This window comes from Giraffa tippelskirchi, chromosome 3 (genome assembly GCF_054371585.1).
Source record: "Giraffa tippelskirchi isolate mGirTip1 chromosome 3, T2T-mGirTip1v1.2.pri, whole genome shotgun sequence".
Taxonomy (NCBI): Eukaryota; Metazoa; Chordata; class Mammalia; order Artiodactyla; family Giraffidae; genus Giraffa; species Giraffa tippelskirchi.
Genome location: NC_137277.1, coordinates 67,799,807 through 67,817,222, shown reverse-complemented (window position 1 = coordinate 67,817,222; position 17,416 = coordinate 67,799,807). Strand labels below are relative to the sequence as shown.

The window sequence follows — 17,416 nt, the reverse complement described above, 5'->3', positions numbered from 1 at the left end:
ACTTCAATACTTTGGCCACCTCTTGCGAAGAGTTGACTCATTGGAAAAGCCCCTGATGCTGGGAGGGATTGGGGGCAGGAGGAGAAGGGGATGACAGAGGATGAGATGGCTGGATGGCATTACCGACTCGATGAATATGAGTTTGGGTAAACTCCGGGAGTTGGTGATGGACAGGGAGGCCTGGCAGACTGCGATTCTTGGGGTCACAAACAGTTGAACACGACTGAGCGACTGAACTGAACTGAAAGCTAATAGAAAAAATATTTTTGTATACAGTAGCCAAGTAGGACGGAGAAGGCAATGGCACCCCACTCCAGTACTCTTGCCTGGAAAATCCCATGGACGGAGGAGCCTGGTAGGCTACAGTCCACGGGGTCGCTAAGAGTCAGACATGACTGAGCGACTTAACTTTCACTTTTCCCTTTCATGCACTGGAGAAGGAAATGGCAACCCACCTCCAGTATTCTTGCCTGGAGAATCCCAGGGACGGCAGAGCCTGGTGGGCTGCCGTCTATGGGGTCGCACAGAGTCGGACACGACTGAAGCGACTTAGCATAGCATAGCATAGCCAAGTAGGATGTATATTTTCAGTCAAGAAGGCATGAGGAATGAAATTGCATTTTATTAAGGAAAAAGTAGGTCTGACTTAGAGCTGGCTGTTTCTGAGTGGAAAAATACAGTGATAGATACAGAAAGTGATAAAAAAGCTTTGTGGAATGTGGACCCCACGCAGAGTTCTGTGTACGGTCAGGACTAAGGTGTAAATTCATTTGAGTAAATAAATTTTAAAAGTGGGTGCTATACTTGAATTTGGCTTAGCTTTTCTCTCGTTAAGAGGACAAGTTTTCTTAAGATGTTGAACTGCCTTGGATAATAGATTTTAAGTTTCTTTACCTTTTAAGTGATTTGTTCTGTATTTGCCTTTGAAGTCTTTTATTGTTATTAATACTTTGGCTAATTGAATAACTATTGTTTCACAGTGAACTATGATCCTATCTGACTGAGTGTTCTAAACCCTTTTGATATAGTTTTATTTTTTTGACAAAACTTTCTAAATCAAAGTTAAATGAAGTCCTTTGATCTCTAGCTAACTTTGGGATGCTTCAAAGGTCCCCTAAAACATCCCAAAGAGATATATTAAACAGTTTCATTTAGTATGTTAAATTTATTAGGAAGCATTGTCAAATGCTTAATAAATCTTCTTATAGTGTATGGTGAATATTAATATAGGTATTCTAGAAATTATATATAATTCCTAAAATTCTGATGTCCTATAAAATAGTTATAAATTTAGTTGCTATCTTTAAGTGGTGTATGTTACAACAGTAACCAATTTAGTCAATTGGACTGCATTGTAATCAGATTTTAAACATGTCTTAAATCTTCTGTCATAGACAGTTATGGTTTTATTCTGTTGCCTCTGCAAAAATGCTTCCTCCTCAAGAACATTTATAGAGAGGACTTTTGGATAAATAAAAGCTTCTGACTTTCAGATCATAATGCTGAACTTCATAAGAAATTAAAGAGTTTCAGTGAAAACTCTGATGGTTTCATAAAAGTTAACAAAAGCACTGAGTGAATTGGTGAATAGGGCTGTAATTTTTATGGTTTCTATCTGAAAAATTACAGGCTGGAATCTGTGTTTTCCAAGTGTAATGAAAACCTTCCACTTTAATTATGACTTACAGTAATTTGGTAAATCATACCTTTGCAAGAACTGAAACATTTAACTTCTCTATCTGATCCCTCCAGAGATTAGCAACTCTTAGGCTCCCAGCAGCTTTATCAAGTAAGTTAGGAAAGCTACCTCATGAACAGTTAACAGAAACCTCAAGGTATTTTGGGGTCCTTGAAAAGGGAGGAATTCACCCAAATCTGGTAGGCGAAATCTGTGACAAGCCCTTGGTGTGACTTTCCCTAAGACGTCTTTTAAAAAGTTCAGTCCGAGAGTCCTTATAAAAGTTTCAGCAATCAAAATGTTTATATGATCAAGCATACCTATATAAATCAGGCCAAGTTTACTGAGACTAGACTTATTTGGCAAACTAGCCTTAATTTGGTTATACTTGGTAAAAATGAGGGTAATTTTAGAGAGAGAGTATGTTTCAATGAATATTAAATCCCAATTTTGTTAATGGGGATGTGTACTTACTAGACTCACCTCCCAGATAGTTCCTTGCTGTTAAGTTATATTGATATAAAGTTAAACTGAATTATTAAAAGGACACTCTAAGTTTGTTTCTAAAGCTTATCTCAGTAATCTACCTTTGGATGAAGATCAGATGATGCCCCTGCATCCAGGGGATTATATATATTGGCAAATATATCATTTAAAGGACTCACTACAAGCCAGGTGGGAAGGTTTTTATCAGGTATTCTTAACTAGCTCATGTGCAGCAAAACTAAAGGGAACTGACTCTTGGATTCATATTTTTCACTTAAAAAGGGCCTCCACATTGGACTGGTCTATAGAGAGGACTGCTGACCTCAAGCTCACTTTAAAACAATATTCAAACAGAGGAGAAACTACACTCACACCATGTCAAGAAGATGACATCAGTAGATAGCTTACCCAAGATACTGGACCCGATTCATATAATCATTTTATGTTTTCTTAACTTCTTGAACCTTTACATACAAATGTTTTTCCATCATAGGCATGATCCTATGCTAGTTTTCAAAATCAGTCCAATTGTTGGGTTTGTGGCCAATTACCTGTGTCTAGTACTTCTTGGTTACCTTGGTAGATTTCTCTCACCTCCAAGGCTCTGACTGGCCAGCCCTTAGGAAACTGATTTTAGAAGAAAGTAAGCTCAGTCCTGCTCAGGCTACTCTTGACATTACTAGATGGGATCCTCTCACCCGGCCAGTTAATACCTGCTCTGACCCTGGCCATATATATGAATTTTCTTTTAGGGTCACTCAAGCTCAATCAGAACAACAAGCTAAGTTTCAATTAAAAGTTGTAATTTTCCATTTATTAGAAGGAAACCTCCCACAACTATGGGATTGATTTTTGTAGTTAACACTATGCCTATGGTAGTTTAGTTTAAAAGTCCCTCTCTAGTGGGAACAATTAAATTGGACCAAGGATGATCATCCTAGTAACGTTAGGAAATTTGGGGGTGCCTTATGAACAATGCCTACATATTATTGCCCTTAGAGATAGTGACTGGTATGGAACCAAATGGGTCGGATGACCAGGGATTCACTGGGTTGTACCTAATTGGATTTGTGATACTAGCCCATGGCCTTCCCGGAGAAGGCAATGGCAACCCACTCCAGTACTCTTGCCTGGAAAATCCCATGGACGGAGGAGCCTAGTAGGCTGCAGTCCATGGGGTCGCAAAGAGTCGGACACAACTGAGTGACCAAACTGAAATGAACTGAACCAGGCTATTAGCCTACCGAATTCTGATGTCTGTATGATGAGAAAAGTGGGTGCTAGAAAACCACATGACACTTGACATCCTTCAGCAGCTCAGGGAGGCACTTGTGCCATAACTCAAACTGAATCCTGTATCTGATGAATCCTCTAACACATTTAATGAATCATATAAGAAATTACATTTCTGCCTTAAGTGACCCACTTCCTAGTCTTGATGATCTCTTCAAAAACTGACTTGGCATGGGAAGTTCTTGGCTTAAATATTTACTTATAACTCTTACTAATGTATTAGCTATATTATTTGTATTTTGCCTGTTTGACAAGATTATTGTTCCTTATATTACCAAATGTGTGACTGAGCTTCCAACAAATATGATGATGACTAGGCAACTTGAAGCAACTGATCAAATATATGGTTCTATATGAGATCAATTATTGTAATAGTGTGATTCTTGATAGAGGAAGATGCTACAAGAGGGAATTTTTTCCTGGACTATAACAGACTGGCCAGACAGATGGTACAGCATTACCTTTAGCTATTGTTTATAAGACCTAGTCCAGTAATAGCATGTTGAATGACCTTTCAGCAAAATCTCTGCCAGACCTAGGAATGAGCCTTCCTAGCACCAGTGGAGAAAATGGTCATAAAATGCCTCTCAAAGCATGGTCAAATTTATTACCATGAGGGGCCCTGTCAACTACAAACGGGCACCTGCCATGAGCAATTGCCATCTACCTCTACAAGGATTAAAGCAGGTGCTGCTGCAGCTGCTGATTTCCAACACTCCCTGAAAGAAGTTCAGGGTGGAGAGCAGAAATGAGGCAGGTTATGCTCTGGGAAAAACTAGCACAACAGGTCTTCAGGTAGATATTTTCAGGAGCCAATTTTATGAGCCCAATTCTTGTGTCTTCTCATATCTAGAAAAGCACTCAAATAGTAACAACTGCTCATGACTAGCAGAAACGTTTTGCAAAAAAAAATATGTGCTTGATTCCATATTTACCCTTCAGCAAAATCACATACATACTGACCTTCACCCTACCTCTTCGGAAGAGTTTCTCAGGGCTACCTGAGATAGTCTTCCAGGCTATAGTCCTCACATTTTGCCCCAAATAAAACTTCATTCACAACTCTCACATTGTGTACTTTTTTTAAGTTGGCAATTGAGATTCCCATATCACCCAGTTACCTCATCATCAACCAATCAGATAACTGCATGAGTTGACCATGCACCCTGTGACCCTCTACCTCACAGTTTCAGAAACTTGTCCCTGAAAGCCATTGGGGAGTTCGGGTCATGTGAGCAAGGCGCTTGGCACCCTGCAATAAACACAATACTTTCCTCCACCACAATCCAGGGTCAGCAGATTGGCTTTGCTGCACATTGGGCAAGTGGAACCAAGTTTGGTTGTTCAGTAACAACAGTCAAGATCCAACCAGGAAAACAGAGTATTAAAGGTAATAATTTACTAGGGGAAAACTGGTTACACAGGTAACAGGAAAACTGAAAAGTCAGACATGACAACAGCGGGAAATCATGAATATTTATCTTGTCATAAAGGACAAAGGAGGGTCACCAGTCATCAGCTGGAGCTGTGCAGGGGAAGCCAGTACCCAGGGGGTGAGGGGAGTTAGTACAGACAAAAGAAACAGACCCAGGAAAATGCCCTCACTCTCCAGCAGTGCCTCCAAAGTCAGCGACAGAAGAAACAGCCTACAGCGCTCAGCCTGCCTCCCATCCCCAGTCCTTCTGAGGCAACTAAATCAAAGACCTATACAAGAATACAGTGCTGTAGCACTTAACTGTGTTGCACTTTACATCACAAAAAGACTTCCATGCCATCATATTTAATTTCACAATAGACATTTAAAAAATAGGTTTTCCAACCGAAGGCTTCTACATCTACAAAGGCTTTCAAGCACCTTTACTGCACTCAAATTGACAGCTGTGTCAATCAGGTCAACATCCATTTGAGTGCCTTTGCTGCAGCCTTCCAGGTCCGAAGAAAAGGGAGATGAAAGAGAACTTGTCCTCAAGCTGCTGGCACTGCCTTGAACAAAAAAACTTTCACAACTGGGACAGACGAGAACTCAGAGAAAGTGCACCCAAGTGAGAGATGTAAACAACAAGAGGTGCAGCTTACTCTGAATGTTTGAGAACAGGAATTAGCCAAGCAGAAACCAGAGAGAGCAGCGAAACCAGAAGTCCTTGTAGACACCCAGATGGCGGTGACCAAATAGCAAGCCAAGGAACTTCAAGGAGGTTCTGAAAAAAGAGCAGGGCTGTGGGAGCCACCTCAGAACAGATCAGAAATTAACCGGACCGTGAACAAGCGCTTCAGAATTATCTGATGGGTCAGGAAACCTGTACCCAGAGGTGTATCAGAAGCATGACGATGTGGGCCAAAAATATAAATACATGACCTGGTGCTTGAAACAATTATATTGCCAGACCTATGCTGAAACGGGTGAGAAGAGAAGTACATCAGTGGGAGTGGGCGGTTAACTCTGCTTCAGCTCTGTAGCTTTCCCAAAGAAACCACTTATGACATAAAGCGTGAGCTTCTTAAAAAATTAAATTAAAAATTAAATTATAGATTAGCATAGTTTTAAGACCGTATATCCTTTCCCCATTTTCCCCCAATGGCCAAATATTGGAAAACTACAGCACAGAATCACGATACTGATACCCATCAAGTCAAGACACGTAAGTTTCTTTCATTTATAGCCACACGAGCTCACGCCCCTCAACTAACTTCTAATGCTGTTATAATTCACCCAAGCCCTGTCAGCGCCTACAGCGGACACCGAAGAAAGGTGTGCGGAAGCCACACGCAGTGATCAGCTGCGGTCCCAGCGCGAGTGCCAGTCGAGACCACGAAGACGGTGGAACCACAAACCCCGCCCCTTCCGTCCCGGCGGACTAACAGCCGCCCGAGGTCCAAGCAGTTTCCAAAGCCGACTGACTAGAGCCGGAAGTGGGCGGCAGCCCACCCCCCACCTTCGCAGGAGCCTCCCTCCAACATGGCGGACCTCAACCGCCAGCTGCAGGAATATCTGGCGCAGGGGAAAGCGAGCGGCCCTGCGGCCGCGGAGCCACTGCTCGCCGCAGGAGAAGCGAAGGAGCTAGCGGCGGGGGCCGGGGCGTGGTTGAGCCGCGCGGGCCTACGCTGGACGTGGACACAGAGCCCCGCGGAGCCGGCGGCGGGACAGACGTGCCTGCCCAGCGTGACGCGCACTCAGCGGCTGGCGGCGAGTGGCGTGTGCCTGCTGCTGGCTGCGCTCTGCTTCGGTCTGGCCGCACTCTACGCGCCTGTGCTGCTGCTGCGCGCCCGCAAGTTCGCGCTGCTGTGGTCACTGGGCTCGGCGCTGGCGCTAGCGGGAGGCACACTCCTACGAGGCGGCGGCGCGTGCGGACGCCTGCTGCGCGGCGAGGAGGCGCCCTCCCGGCCCGCGTTGCTCTACGTGGTGGCGCTAGGCGCGACGCTGTACGCGGCGCTCTGTCTGCGGAGCACGTTGCTCACAGCGCTGGGCGCCTGCGCACAAGTGGCCGCGCTGCTGGCTGCGCTGCTGGGCGTGCTTCCCCGGGGCGCGGGCACCGCTCTGCGCATCACGCTCGGGCGCTTGGGCTCGGGCGCCGCCCTCGCCAAGGCGCTCCCCGTTTGAGACCCGCGCTGTCGGAAGGACGCAGAATCCGGCCCCGGGACATCACACGGAGCCCTTCCCCAGGATGCGCCATCGCGAGGACACGGGGAACCGGCTCTAGGCCAAGCGCCAGCGAAACCAAGGACTGCGCCCGCCCGTTCCCAGACCGCACGGGGTAGAAGCTGCCTCCTTTACTGTGCTAGCGAACTGTAAACTGAGACACGAGCAGTTTGGGAAGCTCCTCGATTTCAGCATGTTGTGCTACACTCGGCAGCAAGTGCTGTGAAAACCAGATTTTGTTTTGAATTGGTGATAACGCTATGAAACATTAGTGATAAATTGCTTTTGCGTTAACCGTGGTTTTAGATTACACTCAGTAAAAAAAGAGAAAATAGCTTTTCCATTTTAATTGACTGCCCTTATTTTCCCGGATTTCTCTTTCACGTTTTGTCACCTAAAAAAAAACCCAGTGGTAGATCGCAGTAGCTTAGTTCCAGTAAACTTGCTTTCTTTCACTCTCGAAAGTTTTTTCCCTTATTCTTCAACGTGAGTGTATCCATAGGAGTTACCAGATTAAATGCTGACTTTAGCCACTGGAATTTTTTCAAGTGCTTTGGTTAATACGGTTTATCTCAGTTTTTTCTTATTTTAGTGAAATTGTTAACATGATGTCTTATAAAATTAAAGGACAGTTGGTTCTGCATTACATAAGGAAACCATGGACCAAGAAGCATGGTATCCAGTAAGGTACACGTAAATGCTCAGAGGTCCATGGACAGAACTCAGCTAAGAAAACGCCTGAGAGACAGCAAGATAATTCCACATCCAGTTATCCTATTGGATTATCCTATTCATGGATTTCTACAAGGTCTAGTTTTTCATTCCTAATTTTATGATGTAGTTTTTAACCATAGTTTACACTTTATATTCTGATCTTAATGCAATGTAAGGTGCTTTTCATATCTAATTGCCAAATTTTCTTCATTTTTAGATTTAGCACCTTTGTCTAGGACTTACCTTAATTTATTGCAAGAAAGAATGGGCTCAATATTCTGGTTAAGTCCATAAATAAGACAATGTTTTGTCACTAGCTACATATTAACTAGGAAGTAAACTGTATGACTATGCCAAAGCCTTTGACTGTGTGGATCACAGTAAACCGTGGAAAATTCTGAAAGAGATGGGAATACCAGACCATCTGACCTGTCTCTTGAGAAACCTGTATGCAGATCAGGAAGCAACAGTTAGAACTGGACATGGAACAACAGACTGGTTCTAAATAGGAAAAGGAGTACGTCAAGGCTGTATATTGTCACCCTGCTTATTTAACTTATATGCAGAGTACATCATGAGAAACGCTGGGCTGGAAAAAACACAAGCTGGAATCAAGATTGCAGGGAGAAATATCAATAACCTCAGATATGCAGATGACACCACCCTCATGGCAGAAAGTGAAGAAGAACTAAAGAGCCTCTTGATGAAAGTGAAAGAGGAGAGTGAAAAAGTTGGCTTAAAGCTCAACGTTCAGACAACTAAGATCATGGCATCTGGTCCCATCACTTCATGGCAAATAGATGGGGAAACAGTGAAAACAGTGTCAGACTTTATTTTTTTGGGCTCCAAAATCACTGCTGATGGTGATTGCAGCCATGAAATTAAAAGACGCTTACTCCTTGGAAGGAAGGTTATGGCCAACCTAGATAGCATGTTTAAAAGCAGAGACATTATGCTGCCAACAAAAGTCCATCTAGTCAAGGCTATGGTTTTTCCAGTGGTCATGTATGGATGTGAGAGTTGGACGGTGAAGAAAGCTGAGCGCCACAGAATTGATGCTTTTGAACTGTGGTGTTGGAGAAGACTCTTGAGAGTCCCTTGGACTGCAAAGAGATCCAATCAATCCATCCTAAAGGAGATCAATCCTGGGTGTTCATTGGAAGGACTGATGTTGAAGCTGAAACTCCCAATACTTTGGCCACCTCATGCGAAGAGTTGACTCGTTGGAAAAGACCCTAATGCTGGGTAGGATTGGGGGCGGGAGGAGAAGGGGATGACAGAGGATGAGATGGTTGGATGGCATCACTGACTCAATGGACATGGGTTTGGGTAGACTCTGGGAGTTGGTGATGGACAGAGAGGCCTGGCGTGCTGCAATTCATGGGGTCGCAAAGAGTCGGACACGACTGAGTGACTGAACTGAACTGAAACTGTATTTTAAAAGTTTTAATTCTATGCCAGTGGTTAGTTCACATGAGAGTTACTTGAGTCAAATCTCAGTTCAGTTAGAATCTCTGGGCGGGGTGGGGGGGAGATTGGCATCAGTATTTTTTTTTTAAGCCTCCCAGATGATTCCTTTTTCCTCTAAGGTTGAGAACGACTTGAATGTAATTGTTTCCTGGGACTGGATCAGTGTTGCTTAAACAGGTTGTCAGGCAAGAGAGTTTTGTCTCTTGCTCCAGCCTCAAAATTTACATTTATAGGTCTTGATCAGTGTCCTAAGCCCTGCTCCAAGAGGTGGATGCTGAAGTAGAGTTACTCCCATCCCCCTTATTTTGAAAGAAGGCTGCTTTCCCCGCCTATCAGTTAACAGGGTCACCTACCTCAAGAGGCACAAACTACTGGGTGTTTGTAAAAGCAAATCCACTGTTTTGGGGGAATGATTTATTTTTTTGACTGGAAAACCTACCATTGGCTGCTTTTTCTACCCCCTAGTTAAATCTGTATTTTAGTTCTAAATTTTAGGCTGAAGATTTTACCACGTTCAGCCCATTTTTATATTGATGCTATTTTTCACTGTTGGGAAATCTGTTTTTATAAAATTCAAAGCACAATATATTGTATGTATTTTGACAGTGATTTAAAATGCAGATATATACATTAAGTAATAAATAGAGTTTTCAGTTTTCTCTAAATCATTCTCAAAATGCGACCTGGTTATCTGCTTACTGAGGTAGTGTTTTTGAAGTTAAAGCCTTAAAATCTTATGATAAAGTTCTTACCACATGAGTCTCAGAAAAAAAAAGGGGGGGGGGCCTAATCTCTAGAAAAGGCAGAGGAACCAGAGATCAAATTGCCAACATCCATTGGATCCTAAAAAAAGCAAGGGAATTCCAGAAAAATATATATTTCTGCTTCATGGACTGCGCTAAAGCTTTTACTGTGAGGATCACAACAAACTGGAAAATTCTTAAAGAGATGGGACTACCAGACCACCTTACCTGTCTCCTGAGAAACCTGTATGCAACAGTTAGAACTGGACATGGAACAACGGACTGATTCAAAATTGAGAAAGGAGTTCATTAAGGCTGTATACTGTTACCCTGATTATTTAACTTAGATGCAGAGTAGCATCATGTGAAATGTCAGACTGGTTGAATCACAGGTTGGAATCAAAATTGCCAGAAGAAATATCAACAACCTTAGATATGCAGCCTGGAGAAGGCAATGGCAACCCACTCCAGTACTCTTGCCTGGAGAATCCCAGGGACGGAGGAGCCTGGTGAGCAACAGTCCATGGGGTTGCGAAGAGTCGGACACGACTGAGCGACTTCACTTTCACTTTTCCCTTTCATGCATTGGAGAAGGAAATGGCAACCCACTCCAGTATTCTTGCCTGGAGAATTCCAGGGACGGAGGAGCCTGGTGGTCTGCGGTCTATGGGGTCGCACAGAGTTGGACACAACTGAAGCGACTTAGCAGCAGATACGCAGATGATACCACTCCAATAGCAGAAAGTGAAGAGGAGCTAAAGAGCCTCCTGATGTGGGTGAAAAACCTGGCTTAAAACTCAACATTCAAAAAACTAACATCATGGCATCTGTCCCATCCCTTCATGGCAAATAGATGGGGGAAAACTGGAAACAGTGACAGATTTTATTTTCTTAGGCTCCAAAAAGACACTTGCTCCTTGGAAGGAAGGCTGTGACAAACCTAGACAGTATATTAAAAAGCAGACATCACTTTTCTGACAAAGGTCTGTATAGTCAAAGCTATAGTTTTTCCAGTAGTCATGTCTGGATGTGAGAGGTGAACCATAAAGAAAGTTGAGTGCTAGAGAATTGATGCTTTTGAGTTGTGGTGCTGGAGAAGATTCTTGAGAGTCCCTTGGACTGAAAGATGAAACCAGTCAATCCTAAAGGATATCAACCCTGAATATTCATTGGAAAAACTAATGCTGAAGCTCCAATACTTTGGCTGTGCGATATGAAGAGCCAACGCACTGCAAAAGACCCTGATTCGGGGAAAGACTGAGGGCAGGAGGAGAAGGGGGAGACAGAGGATGAGATAGTTGGATGGCATCATCGACACAATGGGCATGAATTTGAGCAAATTCCGGGAGATAGTGGAGGACAGAGGAGCCTGATATGCTACAGTCCATAGGATCATAAAGAGTCAGACACAACTTAGCAACTGAACAACAACAAACTGTCTATTATGGTTCTGCTCTCTGGATCCCTTTTTATCCTCTTAGAATTTGATTACAACTTCTTTTTAAGCTATACCAGTAGAGGGCAAATAAAGAATATCCACAAACCTAAAGCAATCTTGAGCCTCCTAAAGGTGTTTTAGAGCAAGGTGCTGATAAATAGGATGTTTTAAATTGCAAAGTAAAGAGAAAATCTCTTGAAGCCTCTAGGTTCTGCTGCTGCTGCTGCTAAATTGCTTCAGTGTCTGACTCCGCGCGACCCCACAGAAGGCAGCCCACCAGGCTCCCCCGTCCATGGGATTCTCCAGGCAAGAATACCAGAGTGGGTTGCCATTTCCTTCTCCAGTGCATGAAAGTGAAAAGTGAAAGTGAAGTCGCTCAGTCATGCCCGACTCCACGACTCCAAGCGAACCTATGGACTGCAGCCTACCAGGCTCCTCCGTCCATGGGATCTTCCAGGCAAGAGTACTGGAGTGCCATTGCCTTCTCCCTCTCTAACACCCTAAAAAAAGCAGCGTATGTGTGGTGAACATTTTATCTGCAGAAGTAACTTAGCTTTTTACCATTTTTTAAATTAATGGAGAACCAATTAGGAGTTTTTATTGGACACGACTGAGCGACTTCACTTTCACTTAACCTTACTTTAATTTGGACTTCGCTGGTGGCTCAGACGGTAAAGCGTCTGTCTACAGTGCGGGAGACCCGGGTTCGATTCCTAGGTGGGGAAGATCTCCTGGAGAAGGAAATGGCAACCCACTCCGGTATTCTTGCCTGGAAAATCCCATGGGCGGAGGAGCCTTGTAGGCTACAGTCCATGGGGTCGCAAAGAGTCATACTATACAACTGAGGACTTCACTTTCTTTTCCTATACTTCAACTATGTCAATATCCCTTTCCTAAGCAACTACTGACACTTTCTAGCACCACTAAATTTGTCAAATAAACCTGTCTCCAATGCCCAACTGAAGTTGTCAAAGTAGTGAGGGTGACCACAGGATGTCCTCTGAAGAATAAAGAAGCCTTTTTATAAAAACAAAGTAAGGGGTCAATATAGAAAGTATCCTGGGGTTATCTCAAACTGAACTTTTGGTTTCCAATTCAAAGTGGGCTAAATGTTCCATTCATTTAAAACTAAAAGAATCTGTTGTGGATGAGACCTTCCTGGCTTACTTTTAATTGAACAATCCTCCGCCTTAAACCCAGGTGTTTCCACATAGCTAGTGTGGAAGAGGAAGACATTATTTAAATTTTGCAGAACTGTTTTAAGAAAGATTTTGATCCATTCCTTTTCAACTTAAAACCATTTGTGAAATGATTTACAGTATTCAAAAGGTATGTGTAGATGATTTCCAGCTTATGTTAATTTCCTCTCATCAGAAAAAAGCAACTCAAGTCTAAGGTGTAATTACTAGGAGATGCAGCCAAGGGAGACCTCTGCTTGGACATCCAGATTTTTTTTTTCCTTCGGTATATAATTTTCCATTTGCAGGCCTAATTAATAAGGCTTTGAATCTAACTTCAAACCACATTATAGTTTTGAAGTATTTTTCACTATGCTACAAAAGTAAGTGTGACAGAATGGCTAGATAAGAATTTGTTTAAAAACAAAATTCACAGACGAGTTAATTTAGATGACTTAGAGATTCCCATCAAGGATGTTCACAAATGGAAGCAGCAGTTGTACACCCCTCAGCAGACCGGATGCAATGGAAACTAAAGGTTTCCTTAAGGCAAGCACTTGACAACTTGTTGTTTTCTGTTAATTCTTGCGTAAATCACATTCTGTATTCATACAAAAACAACTTAATGTTTTTTCTCTGACAACTGTACATATAGAAACAAATTTTCCATTGGACATGAACTTAAATTTGTGGAGGTGCTCCATGTCTCGTGACACTTAAAAAAAAAAAAAAATTCCAGCTTTTATCTTCACAAACTCATGTGGGATTTGGGGCAGTGAGGGTGGACAGGACAAAACAAGGCCAGCTACTCTGGGTAGCCAGCAGCAGTCTCTTTGTCTTGAAGAGCTCATTAGGGGCTCCTGGGATTCAGCTGCCCCAGAAAGAGTTCAGGGCTACATGGTGCAGGCTTCCTTTTCTTTCTCTTAGAAAGTCCACAAGAAGTTCTTAAATACTGTCCAGAGGGGCCTAGCAGTTTTGAGCCCCAACTTCTACCGACCCCTCCCACCCCCCCTCGAAGCTCCTCGCCTTGGTGGGCCAGAGTTCATGTTACTCCCTCTACCCCAGTTACTGCCACTCCGGCCCCCTCTAGAAGGGGTACCACTGCCTGGAGGGCCCCCAAAAGGTTCATCTCTGTGGTATCCATCATGGTGGTCTCCATCCAAGGAGCTGGAACGTCCGGATTTAGGCACTCTCTGAGAAGGTCCTGGGCCCCCTCGGCCTGAAATGAAACAGTGGTTTTACATGTGACTTTTAACTTTTTAACAATAACTCCTGGTACAAACATTTACTCTATGACAGACAGTGGAACATTTCTGGTTTTGTTTGTTTTTTAAACAGAGCTCTGAGAACATTAACCTGGTACTCAGAGCAGTAGAAGATGTGCCTCCAGGTCTCCTTTTCTCATTCCTGTCCCGACTCGTGGTGGTGCCTCTCAGCATCAGCTAGACACAGTGCTCCCCAAGGCTGTGACGGAGCCGAGAGACAAGACACAGAACCCCTTCTGCAGGCCACAGACCGTGCTGGACTGCGCCTACAGTCGATGAGAAGTGTATCCTCACCTTTCTATGCCACCACGGCTGTTCTGGGGGAAGGTTTGAAAAGCACTGACTTAATATTAGAAGCAAGTAAGAAATACAAACTGCTGATGATGTTAATTACAAGTGCTCTACAGAATAAGTATTTACTATGATTATCCTACAACTTTATGGAACTTTTGATTTCTTGTTAAACAACTAGATAAAATATTCCCTAAAAAACAAAAATACAAAATGAAAAACACTAGCTTTTAGTGCTTCTCCCAGGGATAGTTTTAGTTGTTCCAGGGTTAGACACACAGACCTCTAGGTACCATTAAAATTCTGATTTTTAAATTTTTTTCTTGAGATGATGGCGTCTGGTCACATCTCCTGTCATGCACTATCAGAAAGCTATTGCCAGCTTTGTCTTACATTTCTGAATGGAATCTGAACCCAGCTAAGACGAGGTGAGGAAAGACAGCCAAAGGAATTCTGGCTTCTTTTCATACAAAGCTCAGCCTACGCCCCCTCATGGTACCCTGACAGAGAAGCTGTCAGTTAGGATATCACTTCCACACTAGCCATGTGGCCTCAGCCTGGGACCTACAAAGTGTGTCCTGAGTGCCCACCCCAGCCAGCAACAAACTGTGTATGTGGGTGGGGACTGGTGACACAAAGTTACTTTTGAGAGCTCTGCACTTACAAGAACCAAACTACCAAGAACAAAGGGCAGAACTTTGTAAAGAAGGGATTAAACAGGAGGCAGGTGAACTGGGGAGTGGAGCACAGGTTGGGGCGCATGGGCACTTTTCCCAGCAGCCTCCAAGATACACTCCATGTCTATTAGCCCAGCCTAACCTGAGACCACAGCTGTAGTTAGCATTCAATAACTACCACTCCTGGCTAAAAGTCAGTGCTGCCTCTATAAAATAAAGATCCAGAGTTTCAAGTTGCAGAAATAATCCACTGCCCCCTGAAAAGAAAACCACTTCCAGACCATATTCCTCAAAGTCTTTGTGACTCTGGCCACAAGCAGAGCTCCTTCTGGGTCCAAACTAAAAAAAACAGCACAGAACGGGAGAGAAGACAATCCTCCCTGCCAGAGAACGGCCTCAAGGGCTCAGAGCAGCCATTACCAGCACACATCTGCCAATCAGAGCAAGAGTCTCACAGATCAGCAGAGAAAGTGCTGGGACATTTGAAAAAGGGCCGGAGTGGAAAACGTGAACAAACCAGGCACTCCTGGAAGCAAGTGGAGGAGACCTGTGCAGAGACTGAGCTTGCAGTCACCCACTGGCTGTGCCACAGTTGGGAACACGTACCTTTGCAGTCTAAGCCCTGGAGGGTAAAAAACCCCTAGTACCCCAGTGGGGGGTGCCCCAGTAGGGACAGACAGAACAGGCATACACTGGGATGGGGCTTCTAGTAACCATGAAGCCTTCTTGGCAGGGCTGTAGCACCCACAGCTCCCAAGCTATAATCACCAGCCTCACTTACCTTTGCCTCCTCGATCCTCAGAAGGACCTCCTGGGGCATCCATTTCTCTGTGCTCAGAGGTTCCCGGCCCATCATGCCAGGGGCGCTTCCGAGGTGGTAGAGATGCCATGTCCATGCCTTGGAGAGAAGAGGACCGTTCTCTGCTAGCTGGGGAATGACCATCGTGAGGGGGATGATCAGGTCGGGGAGCATCACGGAAATGTTCATGTCCTGGCCCTAAAATAGGAAGCACAGATCCACAAGGCTAGGAATCTGACAATCTCATATTTAAGTATATTCATGCATGCTCAGCTGCTCAGTCATGTCCAGCTCTTTGTGACCCCATGGACTGTAGCCTGCCAGGCTCCTCTGTCCATGGGATTCCCCAGGTAAGAATACTGGAGTGGGTAGCCAAAACCTTCTCCAGGGAATCTGCCCGACCCAGGGATCGACCCAGATCGCCTGCATTGCAGGTGGATTCTTTACCGCTGAGCCACCGAGGAACCCCATATTAAAGTACAATGTGACCAAAAGAAGACAGAAATTACACTGTTAAGCAGCAACTGGAAAACAAATATTCATTCATGCAAGAAACATTTCCTAAATACCCACCGTAGGCCAGTGACATCATGAGTACACAGAAAGGTCAAGATTAGAAATCAACATACCCCTTAAAATAAGAGGAGTTGGTATGGTCCAGAAAAGTGGTTCTCAAAATTTTTAGTTTCAGAATGTCTTCACGCTCTTAAACTATATTTTCCAAAAACAAAACTGTTTAGTGAAGAGTGGTATTCTGACAAATCTCTTTAATATCTGGCTCAGCAGGAGAAAGCTGGATTCCCCCACCTGCTCCTGCATTCCGTTCACACTGTGGGTTGAAGATATGAAGACAACCCAGCCTCCCAGGGAGAGGTGAGTTGCTGAAGAGAGAACCCAGTGGACCCCTGGGAGAGTCCTCAGACCACACTCTGAGAACTGTCGGTCAGAGGAGCCCTAAGGCACAAGCAGCTCTACTGCCTTACCTGGCTCTCTATTTCCATCCCAGGAGTCTGGTTTTCGTCCTCCTTCAAAGCGAGGGAACTCATCAGGAGTGGGAAGCAAACCCTTCCTTCCTCCTACACAATGAAACAAAACAACACCACACTCACAGACTATTCCAGGTGTGCTCACAACAACCTAACTCTTCGTCCCTCTCCTTCCCAGAGCCATGGTTCTCAGCTTACCTCGTGGGGTACCCCGACCTCGACCTCTGAGATCTCTTCCTCGGGCTGTTTCGTCAGAAGCATCAAAATTCTCCTCTGGTCCAAAGTCTTCGGGCCCAGGAAAGCCATCTCTTCCTCTGGGGGGAGCACGGCCCTCATGTCTTGGGGGTGCTCCTCGTCTGAAGCTGTTAAGAAAAAACAACAGGATATCCATCTAATGGAATACCTTGTAGCTCCAAGTTCATGTTTCAAAGAAGCCTAATTATGTGAGGAAATATGATACAATGTTGAATGGGAGAAAAACAAAACAAAATTATGTATTTTTTAAAGTACCCATTTTATAATATGGCAGGTAAAAACGGGCAAAAGGGAAATGTACTAGAATGTGGGGTTATTTTAATTTTCTTTTAGGCTTTTAGGAATAATAACAGTGAGCATTTTTAAAGTGCTTATCTCATGCCAAGTGCTTTACAGTGTATTATTTCATTTGTTTTATCCTCACAAGCACCTTATGAAAGTGACTCTATTCTACCCATGTGTATTTACATAGGACTCAGAGAAGTTAAGTCACTTATTTAAGGACA

General features: G+C 44.0%; 2 protein-coding genes across 9 annotated transcripts in view; one reads left to right on the top strand and one right to left on the bottom strand.

Moving 5' to 3' along the window:
* The first annotated feature begins 1,034 nt into the window (after nucleotides 1–1,034).
* Nucleotides 1,035–9,943, top strand: SFT2D3 (SFT2 domain containing 3). Its single transcript, XM_081581122.1, has one exon. It carries the CDS (start codon nucleotides 6,414–6,416, stop codon nucleotides 7,053–7,055), a length of 642 nt encoding a protein of 213 aa, XP_081437248.1. The 5' UTR covers nucleotides 1,035–6,413; the 3' UTR covers nucleotides 7,056–9,943.
* Nucleotides 9,944–13,208: 3,265 nt separating this feature from the next.
* WDR33 (WD repeat domain 33) overlaps nucleotides 13,209–17,416 on the bottom strand; it is a 117,222-nt gene continuing 113,014 nt past the window's right edge. For all 8 annotated transcript variants that reach the window (XR_014079826.1, XR_014079825.1, XM_081581113.1 and 5 more), the window contains 4 exons: nucleotides 16,854–17,017; nucleotides 16,653–16,745; nucleotides 15,652–15,867; nucleotides 13,209–13,856 (listed from right to left, as the gene is read on the bottom strand). Coding sequence is in view for 6 of the 8 variants with exons in the window: in XM_081581113.1 (XP_081437239.1) it covers nucleotides 13,627–13,856; nucleotides 15,652–15,867; nucleotides 16,653–16,745; nucleotides 16,854–17,017 (703 nt within the window). In the remaining 2 variants the exon portion in view is untranslated. The remainder of the gene's footprint in view (nucleotides 13,857–15,651; nucleotides 15,868–16,652; nucleotides 16,746–16,853; nucleotides 17,018–17,416) is intronic.

What these genes read in the sequence shown, in the direction of transcription:
- SFT2D3 (XM_081581122.1), top strand. Translation starts at nt 6,414, where the DNA reads ATGGCGGACCTCAACCGCCAGCTGCAGGAATATCTGGCGCAGGGGAAA.